General features: G+C 42.2%; 1 protein-coding gene across 3 annotated transcripts in view; it reads right to left on the bottom strand.

Moving 5' to 3' along the window:
• Positions 1-27,567, bottom strand: part of BANK1 (B cell scaffold protein with ankyrin repeats 1) — a 298,816-nt gene that overhangs the window by 58,865 nt on the left and 212,384 nt on the right. For all 3 annotated transcript variants that reach the window (XM_073340798.1, XM_073340800.1, XM_073340799.1), the window contains 2 exons: positions 3,559-3,655; positions 1,203-1,526 (listed from right to left, as the gene is read on the bottom strand). In XM_073340798.1, coding sequence (XP_073196899.1) covers positions 1,203-1,526; positions 3,559-3,655 — 421 coding nt within the window. The remainder of the gene's footprint in view (positions 1-1,202; positions 1,527-3,558; positions 3,656-27,567) is intronic.

Below are 27,567 nucleotides of genomic sequence, written 5' to 3'. Positions count from 1 at the left end.
ATATCCAGCCAAGAATTATTCAGTCCAAGATGTTGTAAGAGACTGAAGGCTGCTCTGAAGTGTTTCAGAAGTTTAGATGAAGATATAATAATAGAGTTGTCAGCAGATAGGACACCACTAGGTTCTGTCCCATTGCCATGGATGGTCAGAGGAAAATGAGAGACCATCATGGGAGCATGAGGAGGCATAGGATTCATGCACAGCCCCAGTGGACACTGCTAGCAAAAAGAACCTGCTCTTGCGTGCCTGGGGAGCATGCACACCTACAGTGGAATCTACACTGACTCGTACTCACAGAAGAACCAGAGATTATGGTCAGAGTTCTCAGATTTTCATAATCTATTAAAGACAAACATTTGTGCAGCAAATTCAGAATGGACGTATCTGGATACTTACAGATAGTGTCTGCAAAGGACAAGTTGATTTTTGTTATTAGCTCAACATCTACATTTGGCATTTAAGGATTTGCTCTTTCCCATTTTTTTCCAATAGGAAAACTATCATGACCCTTCTAGAAGTGCCACCACAACATTTTTTATTTTTTTTGCCTTTCCATAGGGGGAATGCAAACTACAAAATTTAATTTTAGATTTTTGTTCCATGAGTCTGGTTTTAAAAAATCCATGTGACAGCCCTGTCACCGCATTAGGGTCATGATGTCAGCCCTTCATCAGGAATACCAAAACAGGAATACCAAGATCATTGTCCAATCTATAATTCAACAGAAGGCCACATTTCTACCACAATACTGGCTAGAACTTATACTTAATACAATATTGGGTTACTTTTCCCTATTAGAATGCATAAAGTAAATTCTATTAATTTTACCTGTGGCATTGCAAGCTTCGCAAACAAGCACCAATTTAAATGTAACTTAACTAACATCTTAATTCAGTATTGTGTCTAAAACCTTCCTTATAATTCTATGCACCATGTATTATTTTATGGATCTCTGAGATGCGTAGGAGGAAGAAAACTCAGCCTGGAACCAGTGCTCCACAGTCTACCATCACTACTCTATCTGTAGTACTGAGTGACTTACGCCTTGACTCAGCAACGCAATTAAGCACTTGTTTGTTTTGCTGAATCAGGGCCTTACTGACTAGCCAACCACCATTAGCCATGTCCATATAGAATCTCTACAGTGGCATTTAACAAGTATTACACATATGATGAAAAATTCTTTTTTGGTAAGACTATACCTTGTGAAAAGTAGTGAATATAATCTTGTTTTATAGTGGTAGATGGATCTCGAGGAGGTAGGGGTGGCTTGTCCAGGAAAAAAGAGTCTCTTCCACCCGCTTCAGGATCGTCATCAGGTATGCTGGCATATAAATTGTCGTCATCAAAGCTGCATGACTTTTCCTCTAAATTATTTTCTTCATCTTTCTTTTCTTCCACTCCATTGACTTCTTCAGCTTCCTCTTCCTTTTCTTCCTCCTTGTCCTCTTCCTTCTTGCCTGATTCCTCCCAGGCTTTCTGTCTGACTCCACACTGGTCTCCTGTGCTCTGTCTGTCTGTTAATGCTAAAGAATGCATTGTTTAATTTAAAATTTGCCAACTGGAAGCATTTTGTGTTTCACCGATTTCCATAAAAGTACCAGCACTGCCAATAAAACTTTTATGAACTAATACCGTGGAACGCTGTTAAATGTATAACTTCAGTGAATGGCTTTTAAAATATTTACCAAATGAACAGTGGAAGCTTTCATTATATCTTGCTACCTCAGAACACAACATATTCATGTATACAATAACATTAGGGCTTTTCAGAGTTATTGGTGGGGTGGTTAGGCAATATGCACTATCCTTTCCCCACAATCTGTATTGCCTGATTTTCAAAGCAGCACAGCACACATGAGTTAGTAAAATATGTTAGAACTCATGCAGCTGTATCACTTATTTTTAATACACTATAGCTTGGCTGCTTATCATTTAACATTATTTAAAATGAAATAAATATTTCCCCTGGGATATGTGGTTTGTAGTGAGCTTTATGGCTAGTGGCCTTTTGACCAAAAATAAGGATATAGTGGAGAAATACATAACAGTAAATTTTCAGCACTATGTACAGCATAAGGATTTAGCTAAAATAACAACTGGAAACCATGTAACTTATTCCCTCCATACCCTTTTAAAATTGTATCCATTTCTGGACATAGACATTATGAAGACCCTCCATTATTTCCAATATTAGAAGCATTTAACTTACATATGTTTCTATTCTTTTGCCAACCCTCTCAATTTTAACCCACAATTTATATGTTAATATATGTTTCACTTAGGGTGCATTTGAGATAGAAGTTTTCCAATAAATTCTTTCTTTTCCATTCCTGGTATTCCAAAAAAATTCTAGAACCGCCCCCCAAAATACCTGACTACTTTGTACTGCCTCATGCCTGACAGAAAGATGAGTGCTTCTAAATATAATAGACAAACCCATCCATCACCATTTTTTCTCTTCGTAAAAAAGGCCAAATTATGGTCCCCTGAGTCAGTGGAATGCGGGTGGGTGGGGAAAACATCCGTAGCATGTGAGAAGTGTGAAAGGAAGCGTTACGTCTCTACAAGACAGAATGCCCCTAGAGGCACCAAGGGAAGTAGAAGGAGAAGCAGCTTTTGTTGCACCTTATTAAAGGATTCTTAGTTGTGAAGGATCTGTTATGAAGATTTGTCCCTAGTGCTGAGTACTTCAGTTCATTTCCTAATTGGACCATCATTTTTATATCCACATCCAGAACAGGGTAATGTTTGTGTGTCCCACCTAGAGCAGTAAGCACTAACAGTGCTAGCCAGACTTCTAGCCCTTCAAGTCAAATTATGGCTGCCCAGCGTCTAGGTGTGTTGGAGGAAGAGGATCATGATTTAGCCTGTAAGGAGCAACAATCTAATACAGAAAGTGAGACAACTGGGAAGATATCAAGAATCTAGTCAAATACAAATAGAATATGGGATGGCCTTTCTTACACAGTTATCATGGATCTGTGGCATAAGTGTCATTGCTAAATGCAAAAAAACCTGCAGCTCTTCCCTAACTGTCTTAGGTTCCCTTGCAAATCTCTGCCAACATTACTGAAACGTTAAGGGACAGGTCAATGTTTGTACAGATGTGAGAAGAGGAAGCTGAAAAGAGCCTCCCAATTGTGCTTCCATGCAGGATCTAATGACAAATGTAGGCACTGCCCTCCTCTAGCACAAGGGCTGCTCTCTGATAGAGCACAGGAGGGGTGGAGAGAAATGGGTCTGCCACTCTCCACATCAGCCCGCGGATCTGGGTGGCCACCAAGGGGAAAGCATGCTGCACCCCTTGAAAGAGTGTAGCAAAAGGTACGTTCCCCCATGGACCGGTGTTTAAAGGCATGACTGAGCCCTTAGGTCACACAGCTAAATGCTAAAAAGTCAGGAAATCTGCAAGTTAAGGTTGAGCATTTAACCATAACTTTGTCCTCTTGTGTGTGTATACACTCCCCTATAGTCTCTAGATACCACCATTTCTCAGTTAATACAACACAGTATGAAGGACATGGTACCTGAAACCTTTCAGACAATACGACTTACGAGAGGTAATGTGAGCGCCTGAGTTCAGCATGGCCACATAAATTCCATCTTCCTCCTCCTCCTCCTGATCACTGTCTTCATTATCGGTTATATTAATCTGGAAAGAAGATCAAGCAGAGCACATCTTTTGGTGATATTATCCATAAACACACCAGTGTAATGTGAAAGAAAAGAGCTTTTGCCCTGGGGAAAAAAAGAGTCAAATCCTTTTCTTTCAGTTCTGGGTAAAATGCCCTCATTTCATATTTTGCAGAGGTTCATTTGCCCTCAGTACTAATGCCTACTGATAAATTCCTTAAAATCCTTCTAAGGCGAAAACAGAGGCAGGATAGTAGTAGTGATATATGAATCTAACTCTGTTTACTCTGTATGTGTGTGCGTGCATGTGTGAGAATCAGTTTCCAATTGTGAAGTATGCATGGCGGGTGGATGGAAGGTGTGGACAGTAACAGATGAAAAGAGGGTCTGTGCGGCACTGTGGAGTAGACCAGAATGGCCAGGGTGCAACCATCTTTGGAGGGCTAATTGAAAATAGTAGACCACTGAGTGCATGCTGCGTGTGCACAGGAGACTAGAGGACCGGTCACACAACTGCAGGTATGTTAGCTGGGTCTGCCTTACTATCAAAGCAGAGCTATGTGCTTATTCTATCCTGCTTCTGAAAAAAACATTAAAGCTCTTGATTTTACAGTGTCCAAATTAACCTCAGTTGGAGGAGTTTCAGGCCCAGTGTTTGTAGTAACAATGTCCATAGTCTTTTCACCGTATTTATATAAGCAGGAGGATATATTAACTTCTGCCAATCTCTGACCAGACAAAGCAGAGTAGGATTACAGTCAGTTTTGGTTGTCCTCCACAGAAGAAGCTTGTATTCCTTCAAGGCCTGATTTTCAGTAAGATGTGTATGGAAATATATGTCTCCGTTGCACATACACAAATGTCTGATTAACATGCACACACTGCTGTGTAGGCATCCATCTAGCAATCATTAGTGCACAAAGCAGGACTCTCTAGAGGTATCTAGAGTCTTGCATCTTAAGGAGCTTCACAGTAGCTTGAACTCCCTGGGACCTGTATTACTAGCATGTGCCTAAAGGACACAACAGAGTCCTCAGTAGTCATTGATTAGAGACTTGAATGCTGAAAAGGAATATTAATCCCCTGCATTTGATTTCTGCCTACACAACAAAGTCCCTACCAACTTGAAAGCAGGAATTTAACAGTGTGCTCCATAAATCCTGCAGTTTGCAAGGAATCACTGCAAGCAGATATGCAATCAGCAGAGAGTCTTTGACTGAAGAGCTGGCCTTCTGCTCCTGGGTCTCTCTGCTTAACTTCCCTAGGATTATGCGGGGTTCAGAGTGAAGGCATGGGGTGAACTTCACCCAGTGAGCAGATCAAGAGGCACCAATCTGGGCCATCACTTATCACCGCTGACAGATCTTTGTAAAGTATAGGGAAAAGGGAAAATAAATATGAGAAATTTTGGGTTTCTCTGGGGGAACCAAGAGAGCATCTTTTCCCGCTGCAGCTGTGTATGGCAATCTCAAGAATGTTAGATCCAGTGCCCCGTGTTCCCTACCTCCTCCAAACAGTAAACACAATTTAAGGAATATGTCCAGGTCATCTGTCCCCATGAACAAAGCACTGGCCCTGTATGCTATGTCCATCTAATGTGTTTAGCAGTTTAAGAGTCTTATGCTCTGGCAGAACTTCCCCACTGTTCAATTGGTTCCCCCTAGTTTGGGGACATAGGACATCACTGCACTGATGTCTGACAAAACATGTATACGGAAGCCCTGAAATGAGACTTTTCCAGAATACAAAGTAGCTATAATCTGGGTTAATATGCACAATTTGTGCTAACAGCAGCATTAAACTGCAACCAGGGGGCTCTGACAAGTTCCATGGCCCACTGACCCTGTGATGAGCAACATGAAGCCACGATTTAGAGACATGACTCCTGAGGATCTGTGCAATGTGGGCCTAGAAAGGAGTGGAGTTTTAAAAACACTGAGTTCCCCTTCTGTGATGTTGGAGGCCTGCAAAAGGGAAACACTTCCCAGTTGTTTACCCTTAGCTTTGCAACCAGTAAGCACCTATGGATACGTATTTAATAGAGAATGCCCACAGGGAAGGCAGGGAATGGAGCTCTTGGAGTAGCTTTGCTAATTGCCTCTGGGAGATGGAGGGAGCAACCATTAACTCCTGGTACTTATTCATTATGGATCAATTTTTGATGAAGGAAATCCCACGAATCACAGAAAGCCTAAATGGGAGATATGATTAATGTAGACTTTTCTATATTTTCAAGAAACCCAAATTCCCTTCAAAGAGGACTGTGGCCATTATATAAGTCTTAGAAGCTCTTCTGACTGATTCAATGAAATTATTGTTTAAGTAAATACATCTTTTCACTTCTCTGGATTTTAGGGGGTGAGTAGCTTGACATAGTGCTGCTTTTCAGGAAAAGTTAACAAGTTTCCTGTAGTTGGGAGACATGGGAAAGCTGAGCAAATTGAGAAAAGTTTTACTTAGATCTGTTTTTCCTAGAAAATTCCCTTTGTAAACCTTGGGTGAAGTCATAGTTCCATTACAGTCAATGGCAAAACTCCCACTGACTTCAATGGGGCCAGGATTTTACTCTATTACTTTAAAGTCTTCGAGGCTGTCCTGATGAAATGGCTTGGCATTTAAGGGCTTTAGGTTCAAAACTGGATAGAATCCTCCAGTGACCTTGGGGAATACAAATATGAGACATATTCAGCCCATCTGAGGGTTTCTGCTTGGTATTACTTCTAAGGCAGAAAGCTCTATGGTCTCTCTTATCTCCTTTTACATCAAAGAGGTATAGCTCTGTAGACTTATTAGTGAAGGAGGGACCCTTTACTTTGGAATGGAGTTGAAATACAATTTTAGCCCTTCTGGCACACACTGTAGGACTTTTTGTGGGTCTTTCCCCTTTCCTCCATTTCAACCCAAAATTTTGTTTTGTTGGCAACGAGTTTGGCAATTAGAGGGAAAGAACTTCTGCTAGTGTCAACCGAGGGGCTGCCTCAAGAGGTCTGTGAAGATTTGAAACCCTTAGCTTGTAAATTAATAGGCAAGGTCTGCTTACCTGAGTCTGCACCCTACAGTAGTTGGATAGTCTTAGCTCAAGATGCAGCAGGCAGGTTAGAAATGAAAGGCCTCTAAGACACTGGATACTACCATGTGATTTCCTTCTTTTCTAAACCCTTCGCGTGCAGGGTTGGTTAGCCCAGCCATGGACTCGGAAATGTTGCCTTTTATTTTTTACCTCCTCAGTCCAGCTTTCCCTAGGTCTGAATCGCTCAAGGTAGAGAACTTATAAACCTCCATGTGACCACTGCCACCTGTCATTTGGGGGACCACTAATCTAGCAGTGGGCCTAGTCTGCCTCGGGACTGAGATCTGGGCACATTTGGCAAAGAAGAGAAGTCTCCCCATCTGCTGGGTTTCAGAGGGCAAATCTGGGCAAATAATGTTACTGAAATAACATTAGATGTGGTCTAAAACAAATAAAAGGTAGATAATATGCCTTATTCTTCTCTAACTTATCTCAGTGTAACTCAGTGGCATTCTCTCCTGTTTTATACTGGAGAGAAGAATGAAGTCCATTTGGAGTCTCAGAAGTAGGAAACATAGTTCTATTTTCACCATTGCTCCCTTAATGAAGAATCAGGCCTATTTCCTCACAATTTGATTTTACTTTCACTTCTGCTAAGGTTAAATGCCCCCTTTTAACATTATATGGTCGGGTATGGCTTTCTTTCAGTTATCCACTCTAACTGGCTAACTAAGCTTTATGTAGAGTAGTCACAAAAAAAAATTAAAAATCACACTGATAATTGAAATGTCAAAGCTGTTTCTTTTTTGCAGGGTTTGAAACTGATTTTTTCATTTTTTCTAAATTTTTAATTTTTGTAGCAAAATTGTTATCAGGACCATTATCAAACAATTTACAGCCATTTTGATGAGTTTCAATAATGTCTTCAATAAAGATTTCAATTTAAAACATAGTAAAATTAATGAAAAATGAAACAAAAAATGAACTTTTTTTTTTTTGCAAACTTTTTCATTTTCAAGAAAAGGTATTTTTCCATAAAAAACAACAAAAACACTTTGGTCAAAAAATTCTGACCATCTCAATGGTTGAGAAAGCCTCTTCTGGCTAGATCCTGTACAGATGTGGAGTGTTCCACATCTATGCACAGGCAAACAGCGATGAACTGAACAAAAGAAGCACAAGGGAATCAGATCCTGCATTAATGAAAGCACTACTGGCTACCACCACACTACACCTGCCTTGCAGACTGTGAGGGCAGCCCATAACAAAGCACCTCATTTACATGCTGATGATCATGCCTAAGGCCTCTTCACATCACAAACACCTCACTTTTTTTTTAACCCTGTATAGAGACCAAGGAGAGGCACTGGAGCGCAACAAGTCTGTACTCCCTTTTGTGCATTGCACAAGGACTTGGAAGAATCAAACCTTTCAAGTTTAAGTTAGGCCTTGGACAATGCATTGATTGAACACACACGGTTAATTCAATTGTTTCTTATCTGTTGGGCTTGATACTACCCATTATCCTGTTCCTTGATTAATCATTATAAAAATGGCATTTACAAACAAGGTTGAAAAGTCAATTATTTTTCAGTCTCTCCATAGTGTAATTAAACTTCTTCTGATGGTAGTTTCCAGAATCCCATGTGCTTCTGGCTCAGTTTATTGTACTTGATCAAACTGGCATTTTTTAAAAAAATGTAACATTCAATGGCTTTCAAACCTCAGCTATTCTTTCTACATATAATTATGGAATTCTTCATGCTACATAATAGCCTCCAAATTTCCCTGAAATGTGGCAATTATGAAAATGCACCATGGAACGAATCCTGAAGTCATCATTAGACCTAGGCAAAATATTTTTAAACTTTTTTTACTGAAAAATGCAGAGTTGGGTCGACTGAAGCATTTCTCAAACTCATGTTGACTTTGGTGAATTGTTTCAGTCAAAATGAAAAAAAGAAAAAAAAAGGGAAATACTGAAATGAATGCTATTCAAAAATTTTGTACAAATGGAATGGGATACTGGGAATACAACAGGCATCCCCACAGCTTCCTCCTTCTCAGTTTTGTGCGTCTATCCTTTCATTTCCTTTGCTTTTATAGAGATGAAATATGCCTCAAAATAGAAGTCAGTCTCGAGTCAAAGAAAACACCTTGCTTGATCTGAAACAAATCTTTTCCAACTTTTTTAATTAATCAAAAATTCAGAAAAATGTTGTTTTCAGTTTGACCTGAACTCCAATTTTTTTCCCATAACAGGCAGCAAACCAAAACATCGGTTATTTGCCCATCTCTAGTTGTCATTCAGTTTTTACACAATTCTTATGTAAAATTCTCATTGACTCTTTCAGTGAGAGGTTTACTTTAGTAAGGAGTGAATAAAAACTGAGTTATAACATAAGAAATTGACTCCATAATATGACATTAAGCTAACTTTAGCAATATACTGGAAGATTTAAGATATGCTACGTATGGAATAATATGGAGCCATTTATTCATGCTGTGGGCTTTCAAAAAATCACATATTGTCAGGGAAAAATTAATAAAAATAATGTAATATTAGCCACCAATAAACCCCACAAAAGGTAATTCATCTTGTTTTTTTGTGGGCATGAGGAGCTGTCATAAATATAAAGGGAAGGGTAACCACCTTTGTGTATACAGTGTTATAAAATCCCTCCTGGCCAGAGGAAAAATCCTTTCACCTGTAAAAGGTTAAGAAGCTAAGGTAACCTCGCTGGCACCTGACCCAAAATGAACAACGAGGGGACAAGATACTTTCAAATCTGAAGGGAGGAGGGGGAGAGGCTTTTGTCTGTCTGTGTGTGACCTTTGCCGGGAACAGATCAAGGATGCAAGCTCTCCAACTCCTGTAAAGTTAGTAAGTAATCTAGGTAGAAAATGTGTTAGGTTTTCTTTGTTTTGGCTTGTAAATTTGCTGTGCTGGAGGCAATGTATATTCCTGTTTTTGTGTCTTTTTGTAACTTAAGGTTTTGCCTAGAGGGATTCTCTATGTTTTGAATCTGACTGCCTGTTAGATTATCTTCCATTCTAATCTTACAGAGTGTTTCTTTTATCTTTGTTTTGTTCTCCTAATAAAGTTCTGTTTTTTAAGAATCTGATTGGGTTTTTAGGGATCTAAAAGATCCAAGGCTGGTTTGTGCTCATCTTATTTATTCTCAAGCCTCCCCAGGAAAGGGGGTGTAGGGCTTGGGGGGATATTTTGGGGGAAGAAGTCTCCAAGTGGTCTCTTGAATGGACCAAAAAACCTTGAATGGAATCCAAATATTATATGATTTTATCTCTTTTGCAAGCCTGTTTCCAAGCTGCCAATTTGGAGTTGGCTCAGAGGTGGACAGGTTTTTGATCTACATTACTGGTAGGCCATGTTTTCCTTGTCCCCAAGCCAGAGATACTTTGAATATGTATACAACAGTATCAAATGAAAGAAGTCAAGCATGGTAATGAAGCACTAGGATTGTCACTGTGTCACAGTTGTTGGACATTTCATTTGTTTAATGGCAAAGAAGCAGCTGGCTTCTGTAATCTCATCCAAGCTGTAAACAGAGGACCCTGTATGCAAAACCAGCAATTTCCCACTAAGATTACCCTACATTATTATTAGAAAATAAGCATTATCTGCTAGAACAAACAGACAGGCACTTCTTGTTCATATTGTCTCTAACTACTTTTCTCACAAAAATATGGGGTCAAATTCTGCCTTCACTTACACCCATACCAGCCTAGCTGATCCATATAAATAGGCTGAGATTAAAATAAATTTTTTCCATAAAAACAGAGACTTTGATTAAGCAGTAGAGATGAAAATCCAGTTTAACCCACAGCTTTCCATTTGAAATAAAGTAACAGTCTTGCAGGCTGAATTCAGAACTCACATATTTTCCCTTCTATATTTACAATTACAGTACAGTCCTGGATGCAACAAACACATGCACCTAAACTGAAAAGAGAAGCTTGAAGCTATCATCATCCTTGGGTCATCATGTAAACACAGAACAATATGGATAAGGTAAAGGAGCAGCATGGAAGAACCTCAGGTGTGAAAGGCAACGTATAAAGTATTTTAAACACATCTTTCCCATTCAGACCAGGGATAATCTGGTCTATTTGACTAGTATTATTCCAGTAACTTACTCCTTTCCCCTCCAAAGTCACTTATTTCCATGGGATGAAAACAACCAAAATAGAAAAAAGAGACAGTATGCAACATAAGCACATACAGTAAGCGTGCTTAAAATAGCAATTCCAGACTAGATATATTACTGGCTCCAGCAATATTCCCTCTACTTAAAATAGAGACTACAGCTAAAACTGGTCTCTCTCTAGAACTAGAATTAATCACCCAGTCTCACTTTGAATGTTGGGCATACCTTTTTTTGCTTTTTGTTTATGTGGACAGCTCCATTTGTTTTGTATAAAAGTATGGACATTTCCAGGAAACAGATCTCATTGAAACAAAACTGAAACTCTGCAATAATCCACAGAATCAAATTCTGTGTGCTGTTTCACTGTTATTTCATTGAGGTTCCATATGACAGCATATTGACATAAATGCCAATAACGGCTGTTTGAAATGATTGTGCTGTGAATGGACATTCTGTTTGTCACTGGCTCCTTCAGGAGTTTGGCTCAAATTAGTTTGGTTTTCATTCTAAGCACACAGATTCCCAAGTTTACACCCCCTCATCTCTATAGATTTATTTCTGCTACAGAAAGGAATGGAAGGCACAAACAGTGCTTATTTCCAAACTCCAGTTGTAATGAACTTTTCACAGCAGACCATTTTTCTGGGCTGTTCTTCTGTTTTAAGATATTACAATGTGTTCCTTGGAAGAAGGGAACACAGTAGAGTTCCCTTAAATCCTAATATAAATTTATGCAGTTATAGTGTGCCTGTCACCATACTATCCAGGCACAAATGCAAACTTTAGCTCAAAAGGAAGAAAACTTTTCAGTAGGCTTTCCTCAAAATTTTTGTTTACCAAAGGGGACTATATAAGCTTTTTCAGGCTCTTGGGCGGATACCAAAATAGTACGTACATGACGACAAATCTATGATCAGTGTTACAAATGAGATACTACTAGGTTAAGAGATGACAGAGTCCTACTCCTTATCATACTAACCTTTTGTACTCTTTTGAGCACCTTCAGCACTATCACTGTTTATGTCACTTCCATGTTTGTCCTTGGGGATTCAACAATGGGTGTGCCAGGCATCGTTTTGGTGTGAGAATCAGGGGGCTGCAGGTCTGGTAGCCTTGGCTGATATATAAAAAGAGGGCCAAATTCTGTTCTAACATCAGGACCATCAAGGGGATGCCTCTAGATTTACACCCGAGTGAGTGAGAACAGAATTTTGCTTCAATATGCTTTTGTAACAAGGGTTATTCTTTTGCAATCAGAACAATAGTACTAAAGTTTGCATAGCTGGCAGATGAGGTTCTAAGCTATGCATAGCAGACATTTTCTTTACCTCTTTAACTGGTAGCTATTCAACTGAGGCAATACCATTTCTGTGACAAATCAGTAAATAAAACTGGTAGAACTGATTAAGTGCACAGCACAGTGTACTGTAGTAGCTGTGGAAAAAGCTGTCAGTAGCAAAAAACCAAACCAAACCAAATCAATAAACCTTGATGTTACTGAAAGAATCCTGTTTGTAGCCAAAGAAATCTGGCAGCTGAATTAGGACACAGATGTTCTTTCTTATACAGGGAATCCTCTATTTCTCTAGGGAGAGCTGGTATTTTAAACATGCTCTGTTGTAACAATTTTTCAAAAATGGTTGAGGTCTATGCTGTGTTTTTTGCCACTCCTTCCCTATGCCAAACCTGTAGAAGAAAGCATAAATCTCATCCATTTGGGGTTGTGGTTCTGGGATGTAGAGATTATATACTTAAACTGAGGTCTCTAGGGGTATGTCTACACTACAGAATAAGGTCGAATTTATAGAAGTCGGTTTTTTAGAAATCGGTTTTATATATTCGAGTGTGTGTGTCCCCACAGAAAATGCTCTAAGTGCATTAAGTGCATTAACTCGGCGGAGTGCTTCCACAATACCGAGGCTAGAGTCGACTTCCAGAGCGTTGCACTGTGGATAGCTATCCCACAGTTCCCACAGTGTCCGCTGCCCATTGGAATTCTGGGTTGAGATCCCAATGCCTGATGGGGCTAAAACATTGTCGCGGGTGGTTCTGGGTACATATCGTCAGGCCCCCCTTCCCTCCCTCCTTTCGTGAAAGCAAGGGCAGACAATTGTTTTGCGCTTTTTTTCCTGAGTTACCTGTGCAGACGCCATACCACGGCAAGCATGGAGCCCGCTCAGGTAACCGTCACCATATGTCTCCTGGGTGCTGGCAGATGCGGTATGGCATTGCTACACAGTAGCAGCAACCCATTGCCTTCTGGCAGCAGATGGTGCAGTACGACTGGTAGCTGTCCTCGTCGTGTCCGAGGTGCTCCTGGCCACGTTGGCTGGGAGCGCCTGGGCAGACATGGGCGCAGGGACTAAATTTGGAGTGACTTGACCAGGTCATTCTCTTTAGTCCTGCAGTCAGTCCTATTGAACCGTCTTATGGTGAGCAGGCAGGCGATACAGATTGCTAGCAGTCTGTACTGTACCATCTTCTGCCGGGCAGGCAAGAGATGAGGATAGCTAGCAGTCGTATTGTACCATCTTCTGCCGGGCAGGCAAGAGATGAGGATGGCTAGCAGTCGTACTGTACCATCTTCTGCCGAGCAGCCATGAGATGTGGATGGCATGCAGTCCTTCTCCACCGTCTGCTGCCAGCCAAAGATGTAAAAGAAGAAATAGACCAGATTTGTTTTGTACTCATTTGCCTCCTCCCCCGTCTAGGGGACTCATTCCTCTAGGTCACACTGCAGTCACTCACAGAGAAGGTGCAGCGAGGTAAATCTAGCCATGTATCAATCAGAGGCCAGGCTAACCTCCTTGTTCCAATAAGAACAATAACTTAGGTGCACCATTTCTTATTGGAACCCTCTGTGAAGTCCTGCCTGAAATACTCCTTGATGTAAAGCCACCCCCTTTGTTGATTTTAGCTCCCTGAAGCCAACCCTGTAAGCCATGTCGTCAGTCACCCCTCCCTCCATCAGAGCAACGGCAGACAATCGTTCCATGCCTTTTTTCTGTGCGGACGCCATACCAAGGCAAGCATGGAGGCCGCTCAGCTCACTTTGGCAATTAGGAGCACATTAAACACCACACGCATTATCCAGCAGTATATGCAGCACCAGAACCTGGCAAAGTGATACCGGGCGAGGAGGCGACGTCAGCGCGGTCACGTGAGCGATCAGGACATGGACACAGATTTCTCTGAAAGCATGGGCCCTGCCAATGCATGCATCATGGTGCTAATGGGGCAGGTTCATGCTGTGGAACGCTGATTCTGGGCTCGGGAAACAAGCACAGACTGGTGGAACCGCATAGTGTTGCAGGTCTGGGACGATTCCTAGTAGCTGCGAAACTTTCGCATGCGTAAGGGCACTTTCATGGAACTTTGTGACTTGCTTTCCTCTGCCCTGAGGCGCATGAATACCAAGATGACAGCAGCCCTCACAGTTGAGAAGCGAGTGGCAATAGCCCTGTGGAAGCTTGCAACGCCAGACAGCTACCGGTCAGTTGGGAATCAATTTGGAGTGGGCAAATCTACTGTTGGGGCTGCTGTGATGCAAGTAGCCCACGCAATCAAAGATCTGCTGATATCAAGGGTAGTGACCCTGGGAAATGTGCAGGTCCTAGTGGATGGCTTTGCTGCAATGGGATTCCCTAACTGTGGTGGGGCCATAGACAGAACCCATATCCCTATCTTGGCACCGGAGCACCAAGCCGCCGAGTACATAAACCGCAAGGGGTACTTTTCAATAGTGCTGTAGGCTCTGGTGGATCACAAGAGACGTTTCACCAACATCAACGTGGGATGTCTGGGAAAGGTACATGACGCTCGCATCTTCAGGAACTCTGGTCTGTTTCAAAAGCTGCAGGAAGGGACTTTCTTCCCAGACCAGAAAATAACTGTTGGGGATGTTGAAATGCCTATATGTATCCTTGGGGACCCAGCCTACCCCTTAATGCCATGGCCCATGAAGCCGTACACAGGCAGCCTGGACAGTAGTCAGGAGCTGTTCAACTACAGGCTGAGCAAGTGCAGAATGGTGGTAGAATGTGCATTTGGACGTTTAAAGGCGCGCTGGTGCAGTTTACTGACTCGCTTAGACCTCAGTGAAACCAATATTCCCACTGTTATTACTGCTTGCTGTGTGCTCCACAATATCTGTGAGAGTAAGGGGGAGACGTTTATGGCGGGGTGGGAGGTTGAGGCAAATCGCCTGGCTGCTGGTTACGCGCAGCCAGACATCAGGGCGGTTAGAAGAGCACAGGAGGGCACGGTACGCATCAGAGAAGCTTTGAAAACCAGTTTCATGATTGGCCAGGCTACGGTGTGAAAGTTCTGTTTGTTTCTCCTTGATGAAACACCCCACCCCTTGGTTCACTCTACTTCCCTGTAAGCTAACCACCCTCCCCTCCTCCCTTCGATCACCGCTTGCAGAGGCAATAAAGTCATTGTTGCTTCACATTCATCCATTCTTTATTCATTCATCACACAAATAGTGGGATGACTACCAAGGTAGCGCAGGAGGGGTGGTGGAGGAGGGAAGGAAAATGCCACACAGCACTTTAAAAGTTTACAAATTTAAAATTTATTGAATGCCAGCCTTCTTTTTTTTGGGCAATCCTCTGTGGTGGAGTGGCTGGTTGGCCGGTGGCCCCCCCACCGCATTCTTGGGCGTCTGGGTGTGGAGGCTATGGAACTTGGGGAGGAGGGCAGTTGGTTACTCGGGGGCTGTAGTGGCAGTCTGTGCTCCAGCTGCCTTTGCTGCAGCTCAACCATACACTGGAGCATACTGGTTTGGTCCTCCAGCAGCCTCAGCATTGAATCCTGCCTCCTCTCATCATGCTGCCGCCACATTTGAGCTTCAGCCCTCTCTTCAGCCCGCCACTTACTCTCTTCAGCCCGCCACCTCTCCTCCCGGTCATTTTGTGCTTTCCTGCACTTTGACATTATTTGCCTCCACACATTCGTCTGTGCTCTGTCAGTGTGGGAGGACAGCATGAGCTCGGAGAACATTTCATCTCGAGTGCGTTTTTTTTTTTCTTTCTAAGCTTCACTAGCCTCTGGGAAGGAGAAGATCCTGTGATCATTGAAACACATGCATTTGGTGGAGAAAAAAAAAGGGACAGCGGTATTTAAAAAGACACATTTTATAAAACAGTGGCTACACTCTTTCAGGGTAAACCTTGCTGTTAACATTACATACATAGCACATGTGCTTTCGTTATAAAGTTGCATTTTGCCTCCCCCCACCGCGTGGCTACCCCCTCAACCCTCCCTCCTCCCTGTGGCTAACAGCGGGGAACATTTCTGTTTAGCCACAGGCAAACAGCCCAGCAGGAATGGGCTCCTCTGAGTGTCCCCTGAAGAAAAACACTCTATTTCAACCAGGTGACCATGAATTATATCTCACTCTCCTGAGGATAACACAGAGAGATAAGGAACGGATATTGTTTGAATGCCAGCAAACATACACTGCAATGCTTTGTTGTACAATGATTCCCGAGTACGTGTTACTGGCCTGGAGTGGTAAAGTGTCCTACCATGAAGGACTCAATAAGGCTGCCCTCCCCAGAAACCTTTTGCAAAGGCTTTGGGAGTACATCCAGGAGAGCTGCGAATGCCAGGGCAAAGTAATCCTTTCACATGCTTGCTTTTAAACCATACTATACTATAACCATGTATAGTATTTTAAAAGGTACACTCACCGGAGGTCCCTTCTCCGCCTGCTGGGTCCAGGAGGCAGCCTTGGGTGGGTTCGGGGGGTACTGGCTCCAGGTCCAGGGTGAGAAACAGTTCCTGGCTGTCGGGAAAACCGGTTTCTCCTCTTGTTTGCTGTGAGCTATCTACAACCTCATCATCATCATCATCATCTTCTTCGTCCCCAAAACCTGCTTCCATATTGCCTCCATATCCATTGAAGGACTCAAACAACACGGCTGGGGTAGTGGTGGCTGAACACCCTAAAATGGCATGCAGCTCATCATAGAAGCGGCATGTTTGGGGCTCTGACCCAGAGTGGCCGTTCGCCTCTCTGGTTTTCTGGTAGGCTTGCCTCAGCTCCTTCAGTTTCACGCGGCACTGCTTCGGGTCCCTGTTATGGCCTCTGTCCTTCATGCCCTGGGAGATTTTGACAAAGGTTTTGGCATTTCAAAAACTGGAATGGAGTTCTGATAGCACGGATTCCTCTCCCCAAACAGTGATCAGATCCCGTACCTCCCGTTCGGTCCATGCTGGAGCTCTTTTGCGATTCTGGGACTCCATCATGGTCACCTCTGCTGATGAGCTCTGCATGGTCACCTGCAGCTTGCCACGCTGGCCAAACAGGAAATGAGATTCAAAAGTTCGCGGTTCTTTTCCTGTCTACCTGGCCAGTGCATCTGAGTTGAGAGTGCTGTCCAGAGCAGTCACAATGGAGCACTCTGGGATAGCTCCCGGAGGCCAATACCGTCGAATTGTGTCCACAGTACCCCAAATTTGAGCCGGCAAGGCCGATTTAAGCGCTAATCCACTTGTCAGGGGTGGAGTAAGGAAATCGATTTTAAGAGCCCTTTAAGTCGAAATAAAGGGCTTCATCGTGTGGACGGGTGCAGGTTTACATCAATTTAATGCTGCTAAATTCGACCTAAAGTCCAAGTGTAGACCAGGGCTAGGTCACATCATGGCCTTCTGCATCAGTAGATGGCAGACATAGTGTACCTTCTGTAAAGGTTTGTGTATGTTTTTGATTGTTGTGAAAGTTGTTTCAGAGTTTCTGACTCACTCTTCCAGCCTTGGGGTAAATGTTTATCAGGGTCTGTGGATATCTTTTGCATAAAATCTAACTAAACTCAGCCACATTACACTGAGTGTCATTCACTCTCATTGTCCCTTCTGCATCAATGACGTCAAAGATATGTTTCAGTGTGTTTGAATAGATTATTTCACTTCTTTCATTCACTTTCTGTCTCATACCGGAATTTAGAACTGGCTGGAGTTTACCACGTGAATGGCATAAATCCTCAAACAACTCTACTCAAATAAGATAAATGTAGTACCTTTCTTTTTATGTCTGTCTAACAAGGATTGTGGTCTTTCACGTCTTCCTCTAGCCTATAAACCAAACCATGTTGACTGATATTTTGCCAAAACCTAAACCTAAGCTTTCTGAGCCCATTGTATTACTATTACATTTTTCCACCTCACTGTCCATTTAATTTTCCAACACTTAAATATATTGAAGAACTCTGATCCCTGAGCTACTTTGTGAAGTTGACATTTATTATGGACTCTTTGTTTCCTATTGCTTAGCCAGATTTTAATACACAACAGTATTTCATCCCATACTCTGTTAATTGTCTATTTTCCTTTCCTCAGAAACAATTGCTGTTTTAGGGATATACATACTGGGGCAAATTGAAGCTTCATTTGTAAACGTATTGTGCTTGCTCACTCAAGGACTGAATTTGGACAACTATATTTTAGAGAGATGCATTATTTTCTGCATATTGTCTTTAGTTCAAACCATCTCATATTTTAGTTTCTCCTGAAGCGTGGACTCCATGTGGCCTACGAGATTTACTGAACTTAGCTGTGTTATAAACAAATCCTAAAGAGAGGTAACGTGCATTGGTTCATAGCAGAAATTCTTGACGTATGCCAACCCATTTCCTGTTAGTAACATAATTGCGCTCTTTCCTTAAAAGAATAATGCCACTAAAGCTCTGCTGCCTAAATGTAAAATATTGTACTTGGTGAATGTGCTGACAAAGTGGGCTATTTAATTCCATGAATGGTTAATGATAATGCACTGCAGTTTACATATGGCAGAATCCCAGGACCCAACACTTAGCTTTAGTTGTGTGCTAGGTGCCTCTGCAGAGAGAAAGGAATCTTTCCCCATGCTTCCTCCCTGCAAGCAGTGGAGCAGATGCAGAACCACTCTGTGGAGGCTACATCAGCAAAAGGATTCTAACTCATTGGTAGGAAGCTCAGAGGTGGGCATGTTCTCTAGCCCAACCTTACCCTTGCCTTACACACTGCCACACAGAGATTCGTCACGGAGCTTGGATCTATGCAGCACAAGGGATGCACAGCCTCTGCACAGACCATCAACCTCTCAGTTCTGTCCCCCACCCTCTGCCAGAAGATCTCTCCCACCTGCAGAAGTGGAGGCTGCATGTTCCCCCACAGTGCCTTTTCATTTGAGTTGTCCATGCTGCATGAGATGCAAGCAGTTAGTTTCATAAATATTCTCTTTCATTAAATACCACCCATAGCTCTATGTTGTAACCTAGCAACCAGGCATTTTGGTTCTAAAAATTGTTCTTACGCTCCACTTTGCATTAATGTTACTACTATTTATACAATCTACTGTAACCCCCATTTGGAGTTTGCCAGTTCCTAAAACCCCATACTGAGCCTTTAGGTGGTCCTATCCTATGGATTACAACAATACCAGCTACCACCAGCCCTCTGTCACCATTTCTCAGAATACTTGGAGTTAGGAATGGACTAGAAACTCCTGCTGAGGCCAGTAGGGAGCTTTTTGCATGGGGTGATATGGACAAGTAGTTTGCTGGGCCAAAGATGAGCCAGGGCTGCTCAGCCCTTCCGTCCAAGGGGATAGCCTGACTCAGAGATAAAGAGATTAGGTTTAGGGTTTTTTTGAGCTTTTGGGAACAGAGAGAGAAGCAAAACAGCCCAGGGATCCTCTGATTAACTCAACCATCCACAAAGGGAGTCTTTGAACTGCTTTGGGATCAAAAGTGTATGAGTTAGGAAATTCCAGCCCTGCAGAGACCAGTGTCCAGAGTGACAGATCCAGCTTGACTTCTGAGAGCCAACTGAGCCCTCCACAGGATTCCCAGACTAGGGAGCCAAGAGAGGAACCTGCTCTACCCAGGAGAGAAGACACTGTAAGAAAACACTTTGTTTGTTTTAGGTGGCCAACATCCGCAGCACTGCCACACTCATCTCTGGAGCTCACCTTCAGCATACCCTCTGCCCGGGAAGGTGCCAGGGAGGGATCTGGGGGTTGGGAAGAGTTGGGAGTATTGGGAGGTTGGAAATTTGTTGATTTTTGGATGTGTTAGTATTTTTTAGTTAACCCAGCACTTGTCTTCCCCAAATACTGTTTTCTTGCTCCCAGTAAAGCCCCCCATTGTTATATTGTTATTTGGGAGGGAGGGTGTTATTTCTTTGCTGGGGTCTGTGTTGATTGGTTTTTTTTGGTGTACTGGGTTTTATACTCCTTGCCAGCGGTGATTACATTATTCATTTGCCCAAAGGACAGGACCCTTTGTGTCTTGGGCACAAGGAAAAGTCGCCTGAGGTGGAGACACCAGGCAGCACGAAAAAGAAGTCAGGACCCAGCCCTTGCGAGTAGAGGGAAGAAACCACTTGAAGTAGCAAGAACCAGGGAGGAGGCTTGAGCCATACCTTGGGGAAGGAGCTAGACAACAATGTAATATACTCAAAAATTATTTATTATCCATCACCCCCTCTCCCCCCGAGACCTATATGAGCACCTGGATAAATGAATGAAGAAATTAGCTTCATAAAATTGCTTACATGCACATGGACAGAATCAGCACTGCTGTTCATCAGTATTATCTATTTAAAGTGTTTTACTGCCTTCTAATTTGAGTTTGATTTTGTTTGTTCACACCAGCAAGAAAACTCACAGTTTTCCTACATGATCTATTTTAAAGTTATTGTCCTCTTGTTATGAGAAAGATAGGACAGACACTCTGTTGATGTTAGTGAAAGTCATTAAACACTGAGTTATAACCAAAGGTAAAATGTACTTAGGAATCTGTTTTGTTTTGGCTTTCACAGCCAGAACCGCTCTGGGGAGCGGGCAGAGTAAGTTAAAGAGGTGGAGCACCAGAGCAACAGTTGCTGGAGGCACTCTGCCTACAGAATGCTGAACTAGACAGAAGGCCTACAGGGTTGCTAAAAAGGAGAGCACCCCAAGGCAATTCCTACCCCTCTGAACAATCCTCCTGGCCATGACTCGGGGATTGTGCAGCAGTGCTACATGTGCTAGCCATCCTCAACCCCCTCATGCTCAGGCAGGAGAAGCATTAGCATTCCTGCGCCCTCTGCATGGCTGTACAAGGAGAGGGGGAAAGACTCTAGTACCTCTCTTCATTCAGCCCTTTCACACTTGCATAGGAACAATTAAGATTTAGATCTAAGGCTCAGATCCTCAAAGGTATTTAGGTTTCAGAGTAACAGCCGTGTTAGTCTGTCTTTGCAAAAAAGAAAAGGAGTACTTGTGGCACCTTAGAGACTAACCAATTTATTTGAGCATGAGCTTTCGTGAGCTACAGCTCACTTCATCGGATGCATACCGTGGAAACTGCAGTAGACATTATATACACACAGAGACCATGAAACAATACCTCCTCCCACCCCACTGTCCTGCTGGTAATAGCTTATCTAAAGTGATCATCAAGTTGGGCCATTTCCAGCACAAATCCAGGTTTTCTCACCCCCCCCCCCCCCACAAACTCACTCTCCTGCTGGTAATAGCCCATCCAAAGTGACAACTCTCTTCACAATGTGCATGATAATCAAGGTGGGCCATTTCCTGCACAAATCCAGGTTCTCTCACTCCCCTCCAAAAACCACACACACAAACTCACTGTCCTGCTGGTAATAGCTCATCCAAAGTGACCACTCTCCCTACAATGTGCATGATAATCAAGGTGGGTCATTTCCAGCACAGATCCAGGCTTTCTCACACCCCCCCGGGGGGGAACACACACACACACACACACATAAACTCACTCTCCTGCTGGCAATAGCTCATCCAAACTGACCACTCTCCAAGTTTAAATCCAAGTTTAACCAGAACGTCGGGGGGGGGCGGGTAAGAAAAAGCAAGGGGAAATAGGCTACCTTGCATAATGACTTAGCCACTCCTAGTCTCTATTTAAGCCTAAATTAATAGTATCCAATTTGCAAATGAATTCCAATTCAGCAGTTTCTCGCTGGAGTCTGGATTTGAAGTTTTTTTGTTGTAAGATAGTGACCTTCATGTCGGTGATTGCGTGACCAGAGAGGTTGAAGTGTTCTCCGACTGGTTTATGAATGTTATAATTTTTGACATCTGATTTGTGTCCATTTATTCTTTTACGTAGAGACTGTCCAGTTTGACCAATGTAAATGGCAGAGGGGCATTGCTGGCACATGATGGCATATATCACATTGGTGGATGTGCAGGTGAACGAGCCTCTGCTGGAAATGGCCCAAATTGATGATCACTTTAGATAAGCTATTACCAGCAGGACAGTGGGGTGGGAGGGGATATTGTTTCATGGTCTCTGTGTGTATATAATGTCTACTGCAGTTTCCACGGTATGCATCCGATGAAGTGAGCTGTAGCTCACGAAAGCTCATGCTCAAATAAATTGGTTAGTCTCTAAGGTGCCACAAGTACTCCTTTTCTTTTTGCAAAGGTATTTAGGTGATTTCAATGGGAGTTAGGTGCCTAAATGACTTTGATGATCTGGGCCTAAGAACCCAAGGCTCACCTCTTGTAGGAAAAAATCTGCAGGGAGGGAAAGTACCTCAGAAACATAGTGATCCCTGACTGTAAGTCTACTCAAACATGCACTAGGGGACATACTGACCTCTAGCTGAGCCTATGATCCGGGAGCTGTATAGTTGGCATACTTGTATCAAGCACAGTTAGCTGGATCAAGTTTTAGGCCCTACATATTTAGAAAAGCCTTCTTCCCCCTTACTGGTTTTAAGTTTTAGAGTAGGTGCAGGGAAAGAGTTCTCCTACTCCTTCACACTGGTGCTTCTGCTGCTTTGTTTTCTTTTCCATTTTTTTCTTATAACTTCACATCTCCTAATAAGATCTGTGATCTCAGGTAAAGGATGCCAGCTTCCACAATGTAACCAGCATCCGTTTTCCTGGTGAGCTAGAAGTACTTGGCCTGAAGCTGTGCCAAACAAATCAGAAAGCAAAAGACCAGTATTTAAGATCAGTTATTTTGATAAAAAATAATAATATTTTTGAATGAAGCTGATCATTTTGATGATTTTGTTGACACTGAGGGAAAACCATCACTTGGAGATGCTTCTCACAGTAGTCTGTAGTCATAATTTACTGTAATACTATGCTGACTTTCTAACTTCTAATATCTCTGCTTACACCATATGGCTTCTTATCAGGCTGCTGGAGGTAACAAATGCAGCAATGTTGTTGCTTTTCAGTAATACATAAGCACTGCTTTACTGGTACACATAATTTTATCTTTCAAATACACATTTTGTCCACATACACTACATATTATCATCTTTCCCACAGCATGGTTTTAATTTCCTCAGAATGTGTTCTTGTTATTTATTTATTAATAGATATGGTCATTCGATATGTAATTGCCCTGCTTCCTCTCACTTATATTGCTGTAAATCAGGAATGCCTCATTATGACTTAATGAATTATGACATTTATTCATTATTTATTTATTTGTTGTGCAACTCAATTGTGACACACTGGTATAAAAGTAGAGAGACAGAAGAAAATCAGACCCTTTGCCATTTAAAAGTTAGTGGTTGAGGATTAAACACCCATGTTTCCGGTGATATGTTCACAACAGCCTACAACATGCCTTTAGCACACAGTTTGCTAAAAATCCCAAGCACTACCATACTTTCTGGGAAATTTAAGAAAATGAAATCTGTTCAAATTTTAATGGGAGCTGATAGGAAATATATCACCATGGTCTGGCTCACAAAAGAGATGTGATTAGAAAAGAACAAGGAATATGAGATATAGAACAAATCACAGCCCAAATCCAATGATCTTAGGACCAGTTTGAGGAAATATTGTTCTTAACACACTACTCACAGCATATTAAACAACAACAACAAAGCGAACAAACAAAAAGTCAGCAATGGATACACTACCTTGGCCTCAAACTAAAATATTAAAACACCAGCACTAAACGAGTCTGGCTTTCCTTGAAAATATGACATAGCGATAACAAACATCTGAACTACCTACCCATGTATAGATCACCTCACAAACTCTGAATATAAACTGACTCACATGCATAGCTACCTAATACTGATTTACAAACTGCTGCACTGCACCGCGTATCAGCAGAACAATAGGCTGTGATCCCTCTTTACAGCACTACTATAGCAAGGCAACAGTTTAGGTTAAGACCAGCTCCAGCTTTCTGTTTAAAGCTTGACTGTTCTAAGAGCTCTACAAACTATACAGTTAATCAGATTGCCTTGAAATTTGGTGAGCCTCATGGCGACATGGGGTACGGCCAGTGATCCAAATCTGGGGCCATTTAATGAATAGGCTCCTAAGATACAACCCCTGAAAAACAAAACAGCTGTTTTTTAAAGTTGATACATTCTGACAATGTTCTTTTGCTCACAATTAGAGATCAAATCATTATACCTGGGTTTCAAATGCTCGAGGGCTACCCCACTAGAGTGTATGGCACCAACCAGCCCTTGGGGGGGAAACAAATTAAAACATGATTTGAAAAAGCGTTTGCATCTCCAATTAGTTGTGCTGAGGCTCACATGCCTAAGGGATTACACTAAACATGCATAGAAAGAGGGTAACTATTTGGAAAACTACCTTTTTATCCCAGGATGTGGGTGGCTCTGAGAATATATTTCAGTCACCAAATCTGAGCACAACCCCAGGCACTGTGGAAAAAAAAGCAGGCATATTTCTCCAATATGCCTCTATCAAAGGAGGCGTTTTATTTTGGGGAAATGTATTCTGAGTACAGCAGAATATTTAGAAGGCTCTTAAACTTTTTTTTTTAAATCCCTACACAAGCAAATGCTCATTGGGAAGGGTGGATGACTGGGTGCAAGAGTAGGTGGGAATAGGGGGAGAGGAGTTGGGGGTTCAGGTGATGGGCAGGGGGACTAGTATGAATAACAGGGGATGGGTGGGACACTAGAAAGAGGGCCATGGGGGTGAATGAAAGGGGGACTCAGGAGAATAGGAGCAGGGATGCTTATCAGCCCCACATTCCTCTCCTGTGCGTCCACCATGATCATCTACAGGAGTGTGATGACCCCCTCCTTGCCCCACTCCGGTGAGTCAGGTTCTTGGAAGTAGCTTGCCTATCTGGGGTGGGGAGGTGGTCTGAGCTCCTCTCCTTACTCCCCTATGTGAGCTGGGATTTGGGGTAATACAATAATACAATATTATCATGGAATGCCAGCTCTGCTGTAGCTAAGGTTGGGAAGCCTTTCCTGTTTGAAGAATGACTCTTCTAAGTGATCTGAAATCTGTGGGCTTATATAGACTGTCTTGAAATTGTCTATGCCTCCTGGCAGTACAGAGGGTACTAGGAATAAAGGGACCAGTCCAGTGTGCAGTCTGGGCTACATAACCAAGGTAGTGTGCAGCCTTCCAGTAAGCTATTGCCTGTGATATGCATATATACATGGCAATATAGGGCTCAATACTGCAAGGAGCAATTTCTTATATGTTAATAACTTCTACAGACGCAACTAATAGAAAAAGGGGATGGGAAAGGGGACGTGGAAATGTTGGCAGAGGAGCTATATGTTGTGGGGAATGATGGAGGAGGGGGTGAAAAAGGTGAGAGATCAGTCTTTTCTCAAACACTTAAAGTTACTATAACAAAGTCTGCTGCAGTTTCCACGGTATGCATCCGATGAAGTGAGCTGTAGCTCACGAAAGCTCATGCTCAAATAAATTGGTTAGTCTCTAAGGTGCCACAAGTACTCCTTTTCTTATAACAACCATGTAATAAAACGGTCAAGGTTTTGAGGCATAGATCATGGATGAGATTTCTCTCACCAGCCCTGTCAGCAACTACAAAAGAATGGCCATACTGCATCAGATCAATGGTCCATCTAGCCCAGTATCCTGTTTCTGATACTTCAGAGGGAATGAAAGAACAAGTCAATTGTGAGTGACACATCCCCTGTTGTCCAGTCACACTCCTGGCAGTTAGACGCTTACGGACACCCATGAACATGAAGTTCTGCCCCTGACCATCCTGCCTAATAGCCATTGATGGACTTCTCCTTCATGAACTAATCTAATTCTTTTTTGGATCCAGTTATACTTTTGGCTTTCACAACATCCTATGACAATGAGTTACATAACTTAACTGTGCATTATGTAAAGAAGTAGTTCCTTTTCTTAGTTTTAAACCTGCTGTCTATTAATTTCATCAGGTGACCCATAGTTCTTATGTTATGTAAAGGGGTAAATAACACTTCCCTATTCACTTTCTCCACACCATACATGATTTTATAGACCTTTACCAGATCCCCCTTTAGCCATCTCTTTTCTAAACTGAACAGTCCCTATCTTTTCAATCTCTCCTGTTATGGAAACTGTTCCATACTCCTAATTATTTTTGTTGCCTTTGTCTTTACATTTTCCAATTCTAATATCTTTTTTGAGATGGGAAAACTAGAACTGCATGCACTATTCAAGGTGTGGGGAAACCATGGATTTACTTAGCAACAATACGATTTTTTTCTATTTTATTAGGAACTATTAAGAAAGGCACAAATACCATTCTGTTAGCTTTTTGGATTGCCACTGCGTGTTGAGCAGATGTTTTCAGAGAACTATTCATGATGACTCCAAGATCTCTTTTTTGAGTGGTGACAGCTCTTTAGCCCCCATCATTTTGTATATACAGTTGGGATTATTTTTTCCACCGTGCATTAATTTGCATTTATCAATATTAAATTTCACCTGCCATTTTGTCACCCTGTCACGTCAGTTTGCTTTGTAACTCTTCACAGCCAGCTTTTGACTTACCTATCTTGAGTAATTTTGTATCATCTGCACATTTTGCCACCTCCCTGTTCATCCCCTTTTCCAGGTCATTTATGAATATGTTGAACAGCACTGTTCCCAGTACAGATCTTTTGAGGGAACTATTTACCTGTTTCCATTCTAAAAACTGACCATTTATCCTACCCTTTGTTTCCTATCTTTTAAGCAGTTACTAATCCATGAGAGAACCGTCCCTCTTATCCTATGACTGCTTAGTTTGCTTAAGAACCTTTGGTGAGGGACCATGTCAAAGGCTTTCTGAAAGTCCAAGTATGCTATATCTACTGGATTACCCTTCTGTACATGCTTGTTGACTCCCTCAAATAATCTAATAGATTGCTGAGGCATGATTTCCTTTATAAAAGCTGTGTTGACTCTTCCCCCAGCAAATCATATTCATCTATTGTTTGGTAATTCTGTTCTTTACTATAGTTTCAACCAATTTTCCTGGTATGAAGTTAGGCTCACTGGCCTGTAATTGCCAGGATTGCCTCTTAAGCCTTTTTTAAAAATCAGCATTGCATAGCTATCTTCCAGTCATCTGGTACAGATGGCGAATTAAGTGATAGGTTACATAACGGAAATAGCAGTTCTGCCATTTCATTTTTAATAAGAGTCCTTCAGAACTCTTGGGTAAATACCATCTGGTCCTTCTGACTTATTGTTTAATTTATCAATTTGTTCCAAAACCTCTTCTACTGACCCTTCAATCTGGAATAATTCCTCAGATTTGTAACCTGAAAAGAATGGCTTGGGTGTGGAGATCTCCCTGCAAATCCTCTGCAGTGAAAACTGATGCAAAGAATTCATTTAGCTTCTCCAACAGCTTTGTCTTTCTTGAGTGTTCCTTTAGCACCTTGATTGCCCAGTGGCCTCCATGACTGTTTGGCAGGCTTCCTGCTTCTGACATGCTTAACATTTTTCTTGCTGTTAGTTTTTGTGTCTTTAGCTAGTCG

The sequence above is a fragment of the Lepidochelys kempii genome, chromosome 4 (genome assembly GCF_965140265.1).
Source record: "Lepidochelys kempii isolate rLepKem1 chromosome 4, rLepKem1.hap2, whole genome shotgun sequence".
Classification (NCBI taxonomy): domain Eukaryota; kingdom Metazoa; phylum Chordata; order Testudines; family Cheloniidae; genus Lepidochelys; species Lepidochelys kempii.
This window is presented reverse-complemented; position numbering and strand designations above follow the sequence as displayed.